Here is an 11,127-nt window from a genome sequence, read left to right on the forward strand (position 1 = left end):
TATCTGGATACTGGTCTTTGTATTAAAAGTGACTTGACTCCCATGTTTGTGTCTGAGCTCAAAACACAAAATTAGTCTGCATTCCTAACATGGAAGATCCACTCACATTTACCATTCAATTTTCCTTAGCGTACCTCTTCTTAGCCCAAACACACACAAACTTTTTGCCCTTTCTCTTATTTACTACTGGCTTCTTTATCTCCTTCAGTGTCCAGATTTTCTGAGCATCAGCTTTCCCTCTTGTTCTGTCTCTCCTCTTTGGCCAACAGAGTTTTGATGTGGGTGGCTAGAAGGCGACCGAGCTCTTGTTTCCAGCTGCCTCATCTTGTTTCCTTTCTAAAGAACAGGCTGGGACCATGTGGGACTCAGATTTGTTATTCCAGAGAGAAAAGGGAGAAGGTGAGACAATTGAAAGCAAGACCTCTGCCAGCTTCCAGCTATCCAAGGCAAACTTTAAAAATTGTCTCAAGGGTGGTATCTAGGACACTGCAATGCCGGGTCAAGTGGTAAAAGGAAAGTCTACCAAAAGGTCCTTGTCAGGACGGTACAATCTTTAATGAAAAAAATGCTTTCTACTAAGCAACTTCTAATTAAGTTCTTTAAGCTTATTATATCTGTCTGATATATATTCATTTAGGTCCCTTTTATAGTAGGATGCAAAGAGATGATCCAGAAGTGTCAGTTCTGTGCTTGCTGTCTTTCTCTGTTGTCTTCCTGCCAGTAAGTAGTGTACTGTTGGTAGCTGGAACAGCTGAACCATTTCCACTTTGAGGCACTGCATTTTCTTGCTGATTTTTCTGTGCTGGCTTTTCATCTGTTAACAAATTAAACACTGTTTTAAGGCTCATTAAGAAAATATTAGGGTGTCAAATGATTATCTGTCTTTTAAGAACTTAGTGGCTGAAATCCTGTTTTGCAATAACACAAATGGCGTAACTTTTAGATGTAGTTACACATTGTACCTTTATTGTTTCTGGCCACAGGCCTTTGCAAAGGCAAATTTACATAAAAACAGTTTTTTTAAAAAGGATGCCCCAGGGGTCAATAAACCCGTTCTGGGAATAGTAGCATAGTGTATAATATTAAAGTCACTATATTCAACATTTATGTAACGTTATGAACCATAACAAATTGAAGCCTCACCTTCTTGGCTGCCAGAGCAAATTGTGCAACACATTATTTAACTTTTAAATGTAAATACTGTAGTTGTTAGTTAGAAAATCTGTGTAGGCTATTATTAGTTGCATGCCAAGTTGCATGAAAAATGCCAAAATTCCTTGCGGTTTTATTGGCTTTTCTGCTGCTGGGCAATTTCACACCTTCAAATTCACAGATGAAGATGGGTGGTTGTTTTATTTATTTATTTATTTATTTATTTATTTATTTATTTTATTTCTATCCCGCCTATCTGATCATATTAGACCACTCTAGGCGGCTTACAGTAAAAACAACAATGTAATTTTAAGACTTTACAGCAGAAACGTAAATAAAAAAATAAAGAACAGAATAAGAAAAAAAAAAAAGATCGTCAAGGGTTTTCTGTTGGGAAGGCCCGCCTATACATCAATGTTTTTAGTTGTTTCTTTGTTGACACATTAAGGAATGATGCTTACCTGCTTTGAATATCTCCTTTGAAAAAATATGTTTTCTCTGGACAGGGCATGGCTTTGTGGCTTTGATGTGAAAATCCTTAAAGAAAACATCAATGTTGGTGTAAATGAGACTTTTAAGAACCCAAAACAAATAACATATGAATGCTGGCCAGTCATTTCTGCTTCTTGCAGCAAGACATTTTGCACCATAGTTTATGTTATTTGAATGTGGTATGAGATAGAACCCTAGCTAGTTTATCTTCCAGCAAAGGAGAAATCCATTGTTTGTTCTATGGTTTCTTTCTAAATTTGGGCCCAGTGGTATTGGACAAGCAGCAGTACCTCAAGTGTTGCTGGGATTGAACATTATTTATTTCACCATTCCTGCTGACAGCAGAAGCAATCTGGAAGTATACACAAGCATACTGCTTGCGTTCAAGAAGCCAGGGCTCCCACCATTTCCTAGTGTATCATTATATCTAAAAGCTACTAGGGCAGGAAACATGCGCCCCCCCCCAGATGATAGTTTGTGGCCCTCGCCTTGCCTACCCCCCCAAAGCGCCCACATATCCTCTGCTGTCAAGAGTAAAAAAAAGCCTTGCCTCGCTTGCCGCCTCTCTCCCAAGACAGCACCTCTTGCACCCTCCATCCAAAACTGTAGCCTGCCGGCCAGCCCAACTGTCTGTCGGCTAAGGAAACTCCTGGGCGGCTTCCTCGGGCTCTTGCTCCGCTTGGCAGAAAATCTGATGCGGCCCAGCCCCACCCAGACTCTGCCTCTAGCGGCCCCCAGGTAAATTGAGTTTAAAACCCCTGTACTAGGGTATGTTCATATCTCCACATCAAATTTGTGAAGTGTTATCCTCATTTGCCAAGTATGCATGCACATAGACAGAAAAATTAGATCATATGATTGTTGAGTGTAGGAAGATAGTTGTGGCAATTTTGTGTAATTCTAACAATAAGCTTCTTCAGGATTACCTTTCTTTTGCTCACATTGACTACGAAGAGGGGGCAACTGATATGCTGAAAAAATATTTTAAAGAATCGATAATCAAGCCTCTTATGCTTCAGAACACATCTACTTCCTAACAGATTTGGGATGAAGAGATTTCAGAAAGTGTGGAATTATGTCACTTACTTCTGAGTATTTATTAAAACATCTGTTTCTGGCTTCAGGGTGGCAGTATAAATATCTGCAGAAAGAAAGAGAATACATATCATAGATGTGTAGACTCAGCTTTCAATGTAATAAATGCCTTGCTGCCCCAGCAGTTTTCTGTACATTCTAGTGATAATTTAGCAGAAATTGAAGAAGTTACTTTCTTGGATTATAGTGGTGGCCATCCTGCCTGTGAAATTGTGAGAGTTTTTGTCCAAAAAAGGCAGTTTTTTCTTCTCAGTAATGTAATGCCCTTTGGAGCTTCAGCATCATAGAGTCATTGAATTGTAGAGCTGGAAGGGACCCCAAAGGCCATTGAGTCCAGCCTCCTGCCAGTGCAAGAAATCCAGAACTAAACCATCCATGATAGATGGCCATTTAGCTGCTGCTTAAAAATCTCCCATGAAGGAGAATCCACCATTCTCCAAGGCAGCTAGGTCCACTGTTGAATGGCTGTAACTGTTAGGAAAATCTTCCTAATGTTTAGTCAAAATCTCCTTTCTTGTAACTTCAATCCACTACTTCTAGTCCTATCCTCTGGAACTGAAAAACAACTCTGAGCCATCTTCCATGTGGCAGTTCTTTAAATACTTGAAGATGGCTATTATATTGTCTCTCAGTACTGTATTCTTTTTTCCAGCCTTTACATTCATTCATTCAATTTGGTATACTGGTGTACTGTCTTTCTCCTGTAAAGGGACAAGGTCTCTGACAATAACTAAAATACAAGTAAAGCTAAGAAGGGCAATAAATATACAATTAAGAAACAATTAGCTCTGGCCCATATTTGGTCCTATTTGCTCCAGGTTTTCTACCATTGTTGCTCTCGTCTCCATCCCACTCACTTTATGACTGCCAGCTCACTAGTAAACTTGGGGGCTCATTTGGCTCTGCTATGTGGGAGGAGATGCCTAGGAGTATTTCCACATTCCAGAGGACACCAGGACTTTGGCAAGATCTCCTGCCAAGGCAACAGAAAACTCTCCAAGGGCTGTTAGGAGACCATTCAGATCCAGCCACCTTTTGGAGCAGACCATCACCCTTCCACCTCTGCAGAGGCTCTTGAGTTCCAGTTAGTCTAAACCCCACCAGGTAGTGATCTGTCCATGACAACAGAACCACAGAATGTTCCTTCACATTGAGATCACCCTCATGCTGCCCAGCTCAGAAAACTAATCCCAGCGTGTGCCCTGCTGTATGAGTGTGGACAGATATCGTTTGGAACAGATCCATGGTTGTCATGGAGGACATGAAGTTCTGAGCTGCTCCTGAAAGGGAGGCCTTAGGCATGAATGTTGAAGTCTTCCAGGACAAGAAGCTGCGTGGACGCCAAGCATCACCACCAAGAACTACTTGGACAGCTCAGGAAGGAGACTGTTGAACAGTTGAGTGGGTGTTATACCAACAGAAATCCCTGTTCTGTCTTGGCACCCACTTTAAGGTAAACACATTCAAATCCAGAAGATTATATAGCAGGACACCTAGTAAGGAGAATGGAATTATGGTAGACCAATGCAACTCCACCTCCCCTCTCTTCTCTTAACTTGCTGCTGGATGGAGAACCAAGGTGGGCATTGCTGAGAGAGATTAAGTTCCCTAGCTTCATCTAATTAGGTCTCTGTAATATGGCCAGGTCATTGTACTCGTCAAGGATCAGGTCTTGGATAGTTCTTATTTTTCCTTTCATCAACCTGGCATTCAGCAGCAGTACTTCCAACCCAGGAGGTCTGTCATGTTCTCTCAACCTTTCCTCACAGGATTCGGTTTCTATACTTTTTACCATTCTGTTTGCCCTCCTCTCCAAATGTTCCAGCTTCTCAATATCCTTATTAAACTGTGGTGCCATGAATTGCATGCAGTACTCTAGATGAGATCGGACTGAAGCAGAGTAGGGAGTACTATTACTTACCTTGATCTGGATGCTACATATCTGTTGATACATTCAAGTATGTTATTCATCTTTTTTCCCTTACTGTTGCTGCATCAGACTTGTCTCATGTTTAGCTTGTGATCTACTAGGCCCCTAGATCCTTCTCACATGTACTACCTCTGAGCCAGTTTTCACATATGCTATGTTTGTGCATCTGATTTTTCCTTCCTAAGTGCAGAACTTTTTCTAGTTGCTTCATTGCTGCCCTTTCAAATCTCAATCTTCCTCTGGTTTCTTGGTTGCAGTCTCCATTTGGATTGATGACTGAACCAAGGTATGCAAACTAATCAATTTCTTCATTGGCAATACCAAAGTTGTGTATTCCCTCGGTAGTTATGATTTTGGTCTTCTTGATGTTCAACTGCAGTCCTGCTTTGATACTTTCTTCTTTCACGAAAGTTATTTCAAGTCATTGCTGCTTTCTGCCAGTAAGATGGTGTCATCAGCATATCTTAAATTCTGCTCACTGTAGTGAAAATATCCCATGCCTAGAGAACAATAAAGCTAATTTATTTGTCAGAGTAGGAGCAATGGAAGGGGCTTGCTTCCTCCCACCTTTTGCCAGGCTCTAATTGTCAATTGCTCTAGGACTGCAAAACTGGAAGGAAGCATAGTCTAGCTTCCATTGTCAGCTAGTGGACAAAAGGATGCTTGTGTGTGAGAGAGTGAGTGAGTGCGTGCATGCGTGCGTGAGTGAGAGAGTTTTCATATACTTATGGGGGAGGGAAAAGCTCACCTATCTTGATGAAGGAATCACTTCCTAAACAAACTGGTTGTGTTTTGCTCCATCCCTGTTGTTATTGTTTCCTTTTATATTATGGCTTCTAGATGCTTAGCTGTACAAAGGCACTGTTTTATTCTTTTAGCAACCAGTATTACCCTGTTTCCCTGAAAATAAGCCCTATCCTGAAAATAAGCCCTAGTATGATTTTTCAGGATGCTTGTAATATAAGCCTTACCCCCAAAAGAAGCCCCAGTTAAGTGACACCCCGCCCTCCACCCTTGTGCAGCAACCAGAAGAAGATGACAGGACTGCACTTAAATAAATGTAGATTGTTGTAAATGAAAAAAATTAAAACATCCCCTGAAAATAAGCCCTAATGCATTTTTGGAGCAAAAATTAATGTAAGACCCTGCCTTATTTTCAGGGAAACATGGTACTACTAACAACTTTTGCATGAAGACTTTGTCACCCCGAAAAACTGTTTACTGGCAATTTTCGATTATTGCGTTTGTAGCTAAAGATTTCCTAGCGCAAGGACGAAGCACTTACCTCTGGAGATAGGAATTGACCCTGTCACTCAGCGGCAAATGATGTTTTTTTCCTCCCTTAGGAAGCCATTGGATGGATGTATCCACTCCAAATCCAACGTGTCCTTGAGCTCCTGACGAAATTGGCATCCCTTCCTCAATTAGAAATTGTGACACAAGAATGTATCACTATAAACTGCCCACTTGGGGGTCTTCTTTGCCTTTTGTTTCTACTGAACATACCATATACGTACTTCACCCACTATGGAATTAATGAGTAGACATTTGCTTTCTTCTGGCCTTATTGAATGTCTGTGGCCTTGTTTGTAGCGGTAACCATGGAAGCAAAGGCTGACTCACTCACTCATTCACAAAGCAAGGAAACCTTAACACCAAGCATATTTCAGATGAAATCGTTTTAGCTATTAAGGAAATGAAAATCTATATGGTATTATTTTTTCAAAACATCCACTGCTCCTTGGAAGGAAAGGGTACCAGGGTTTTCTTTGTAAGCTGTCAATCACAATGAATGACACCCCGTAAGAATCTGTGTTAATTTTGCTTCTTTTACCTCAGCATGAAGTGGTTGGTCCACAGTGGCAGTGCACCAAGAGGCGAATCAGGTTTCTTTGACTGGCTAATCTATCGGAGCATCTGCATTTGATTGTGGAATGTGAATAGGAAATTAAACAAGTTATTTACAGTACAGGTGGAATGATAACTGTACCCATGGCAACGATTCTTGGCAAAATCACCTGTTTTCTCTATTCCTTTTTATTTCTCAATATTTGACATTCCTCGGTGGCATTAAGGGCTACAAAAAAGCAGATATAATCTTCATCCGCAACACATTAGTAGTGTCTTTATACTGCCAGCAGAATCAAAATGGCAGTGCTTTGCCCAGTACTGTAGCATTTTAGGCTGCACCGGTGTGTACAGGTGGATGGTGGTGCTGTCATCTATGTTTTAATGTTCCCTTTCCTGCACAAGAAGTCCAACATGTGGGAAAGTAACACAATAAAGAGAAGGTTAAACAGATCTAGTCTACATAGGATTCAAACACCTTTGTTCAAGGTGTGTGTGGCAATTTTCCTTGAACATCTCTTGCACCTCAAAAAAAATTGGTGAAGATCACCAAAAGTCAGAGGCGACTTGATTGCACATAATTGAAACATACATTTGTACTGAAATATTTGCTTTCACCTCTGCAACTCAAAATAACACAGTCCAATCAAAGCTTTAGCATTGGAATTACTGCTGTTGCTGTTGTTTGTTTTTTGTTATTGCTGGAAAATGCTGTTGTGGTGAAATGCTCTGCATAAAAATATTTCTTTATGTTGTTATGTTTTGTGCAGTTATTTTGCAAGCTTATGTAGTGATGGTTGCCTGGAAAGCATAGAAGCCTCACTGGCTAAAGATTCTAAACCTTTCCCCCCCTTTTAATTACCTTTCTGTTCTGCCATCAAGTCGAAACTGAAGTAGAGCAACTCTAATAGAGTTTTCAGGGTAAGAGATATTTAAGGAGTGGTTTTACCAATTCCACACCACCAGTGAGCTTCCATGGCTGGACTGGGATTCCAGCTCAGGCCCACTACAGTCTACCGGGTATTATCGCTAATCACTGAGAGTTGTGAGGAAATCTATATTTGGACAAGGTGAATTTAGGGCACTTGGCTGCTGTTTTTTAAAAAAATCCTGATATAACAACAGTTTTTCTTTAAGAACTGCCACTAGGTAATTATTTTTAAAAAACCCAATTAACAATACTCTGTTTTGTAAAATAGTATCTCTTTAGTTCAATAATGATAGAAAACATTTTAGATTGTCTCAGGTGGCTGTGTTCCATTTTATGCCAAAGGCTAGGACACAAAGCTTGAGAATACTGGTGGCAATGGGAAAGAGTCTGATTAAGGAATCCTCTCTTGGGCAGTGAATTGTGGCGCCTCAGTGTGGAAAACTACTTAACTGTTTATAAGGCTGAAACCAGGGGAAATGCCTGCCTCATCACTATTGTGGAACTTCCTTCATCCATTTTGTGTCCCCCTCCCCCAATAGCTTCCTGATGGTTAAAGATTCCATAGGAGCTTTGGGAGAAAAGTTAGAATTTATGTTGAATGTAAAAAAAAATGTAAAAATATCACAAAAATTGACTACTGTAATGCTCTCTAGGACTGCTTTTGAAAACAGGATAGAAAACTTCAGCAGGTCCAAACTATAGCAACCAGACTGATGGTCCTCCAGACTAGTAAATTTGATAATAATATCCCTAGTCTTGGCGCTTCTTAATTGGCTCTCCCTCAGATTCCATGCTCAATTTAAGGTGCTGGGTGTGACCTATAAGCCCCTTTATAGTTTAAAATCTCAATACTTGTTGGAACAGCTCTTCCAGAAATTAGCTATCTGTCCCACTTTCACTACCAATCCATGCTGTTAAAAGTGGCCACATCAAGAGAGGCCAAAAAGTAAATACAAGAAATGGTGCCTTTTTGGTTTTGGCCCATACTCTTTGGAACATCATGCTAACAGAGAGATGCCATTCTCCTTTCCTTATCTTTAGAAAGCTGGTAAAGACAGAATTACTTAAAGCTGCTTTAATAATTGAATCTCCTGGATGCTGTTAATTGTTTAAAACTACCTTATAGTGTTTCTAATTTTATTTTAATTTAATTAATAAAAGGAGACTTACAAATAACAAACTAAAAACTAGAATAAAAACTCAATGATGACTACACACAATACACATTGAACTTCTTCCATCTGTGCCACCTCCATAGATTTTATAAGGTTATTTATATGTATAATTTAATCATTCTCTGTGTATCACTGCATAGTTTTAGGATGTATTTTCTTTATTGGGATGTTTCTGAGTTTTATCTTTTAATCTTGTAAACCACCCAGAGTAGTGTTTGCACTAATGGGGTGGTATATAAATCAATGAATGAATACTTTAAAAAGACCCATGATCTGCCGTATGAGTTTAATGATAATGATTACAGCCTGTTTTGTCATGAATACACTTTTGAATTGCAAGCCATCTTCAAGTTATGTTCCTGATAAAGGATAATATAAATTCATAATGTAAGCTTTTGCTAGCACAAATCCCTTCCACTAGGCCCCCACTAATCTATGTGCATTATAATAAATTGTTGGGTCTGAATATATAAATCAGCTTGAGGATTAACCTACATAACAATATGTGCATTATAAGAAATTGTAACAGGACTATGGAGACATATGTGGACCATTGAGGATACTGGAGTGGATGAAGCTTACAGCCTGGTTTGCCATTTTCCCTGAACCATGCAGGACTGAAGCCCCCTGTTTAAAGGAAAGAAGACTATTGCAACTATCAGAGCTAGGACACGGTTAGCAGAAGAGTTGACAGGGGATGATGCTATTTGTGGTACAACTCATCCTGGCAGGCAATAAATTTAGAGAAATATTTTTTAGGAAATATGGTAAAACGGACTCCATTCCCCAACCAGGAGATTATTCTCTCTCTCCCCCCCCCCCCCGATAACTCCATACTAGGCATAGACTTCTTAGCATTCAAAGTACTGCACACTCATTTGTCCTTGTTACAACCTACAAGGAACCTTACGTTTTTTGATCAATATAATTGTGCCCATGGATTATGAAGTCCAGGCTCTGTCAAGGAGACACAGTGGGGAATCAAACTCCCAACCTTTGGCTTCACAGCCAAATACTGTACCTAAACCTCTGAACTATCCAGCTATCTCTATGGAGAACCTTACCAATCAGTTATTGTATGGATTCCAACTCTAAAATCCTGTTTGCTTGTAAGCAGCATTCCACTCTTTCTTAGATGGTGAAAGAAAGCAAGAAGGGAAACACAAGGCTGCTGATAGTAACACCTTCTATGGTCTGAGATAAAGATAGCTATGTGAACAATGCCATCCCTAGTAACCTTAGCAACATGTTTTTACTTTGCCTAGGCAACCATGATTGCTGATATCATTTGCTACAGCCACCTCATAAAGATGTCTGATTTTCATCAGTCATTGGTTCTTGCTAAAATGAATATGTAGCTGGAGACATCTTGTGAGGCCCACAGGTATAAGCCGATTAAATAAAAGAAAGCTTGCAAGCAGTGATTTTTCTGTATTCTGTTCTATAGTAAGTTATTTCTTAACACAATAGTTCTTTTTAAACACACACATCTTGCTAGGTCTGATACGTTTCCCATTTGCATGTAATTTTATGTACATATTATTACTTAACTATTCCATATACGACTTCATGAGCTTTATCCTTATTCAGTGTACAGGTAACATTTCTGATGGAAAGTAGTTAATTCTTTCTTGCTCAAACTGGCAGGATTCTCTGCCTTGTGTGAGGCTGAAACTCACACAAGTTTTCCAGTAGGGTTCAGCTCAGTGATAGCTACTTTTTGAAAACAAACAAACCTAAACTTACTCCCCTAATTCAATAGAGTTCCCCCTACACTTCAAAAGTTGTTTCTGGAAGTTTCCTGAAAACATTCTGAAATGTAGATGTTTGGCATCTTAAAATTACTCCTTTTATTCTGGATTTTTCCTATTAAAATCTCTGTAACAACTGCTACTTATTACTGTACTTCTCTATGTAGTATGCAAGTGGGAGACTCTTCCCCAACATTTTAGGAGGGACTTGCTCCAGTCATGAGCACATGTTGTTGTTTAGTCGTTAAGTCGTGTCCAACTCTTCGTGACCCCATGGACCAGAGCATGCCAGGCCCTCCTGTCTTCCACTCCCTCCTGGAACACATACTGTACTGACTTCCTAATTAACGTGGAAGAAACTTGACATCTATCTGCTACACAGAGAGAAGGAATGAGAGAGGCAGCACTAACAATGTTGCCTCCCCCAGACCTATAAATGAAGCAAATCTGCAAGGCCAGATGAAAGTGTTCTGGATGCTGTTCTTCCATTAAAAACACTTTTAATATCCATAATCCTAACAGATCTGAATCACCATTGTCATTTGTATTTTCAAACAAGTAGATAGCCTAACTTTACTTGAATAATAAGCAGAGATTGTTTCCATGTTGATTGCAAGGTCAGTACGATACAGAGGTCAGAATCCTATTACGCCCAAGTGGCTGCTCTGCCAACAGAAGTATGTGCAGTCTCCAGTTTGCTGCGGCAAACAAACCTCCTGTTTCCACAAGGAAATACTGGATGTGGTGGCGCTG

The 11,127-nt window shown here is 39.9% G+C and overlaps 1 protein-coding gene across 1 annotated transcript in view; it reads right to left on the minus strand.

Annotated features, from left to right (window-relative positions):
• Positions 1–533: 533 nt before the first annotated feature.
• The window catches only part of MFHAS1 (multifunctional ROCO family signaling regulator 1), a 59,245-nt gene continuing 48,651 nt past the window's right edge, over positions 534–11,127 (minus strand). Inside the window, exons 2-4 of the mRNA XM_072991861.2 lie at positions 2,731–2,785; positions 1,614–1,689; positions 534–814 (exon numbers count right to left, since the gene is read on the minus strand). Of these exons, the coding sequence (XP_072847962.2) occupies positions 587–814; positions 1,614–1,689; positions 2,731–2,785 (359 nt within the window). The 3' untranslated portion in view covers positions 534–586. The remainder of the gene's footprint in view (positions 815–1,613; positions 1,690–2,730; positions 2,786–11,127) is intronic.

Source organism: Pogona vitticeps, chromosome 2, assembly GCF_051106095.1.
Source record: "Pogona vitticeps strain Pit_001003342236 chromosome 2, PviZW2.1, whole genome shotgun sequence".
In the NCBI taxonomy this organism is placed as follows: Eukaryota; Metazoa; Chordata; class Lepidosauria; order Squamata; family Agamidae; genus Pogona; species Pogona vitticeps.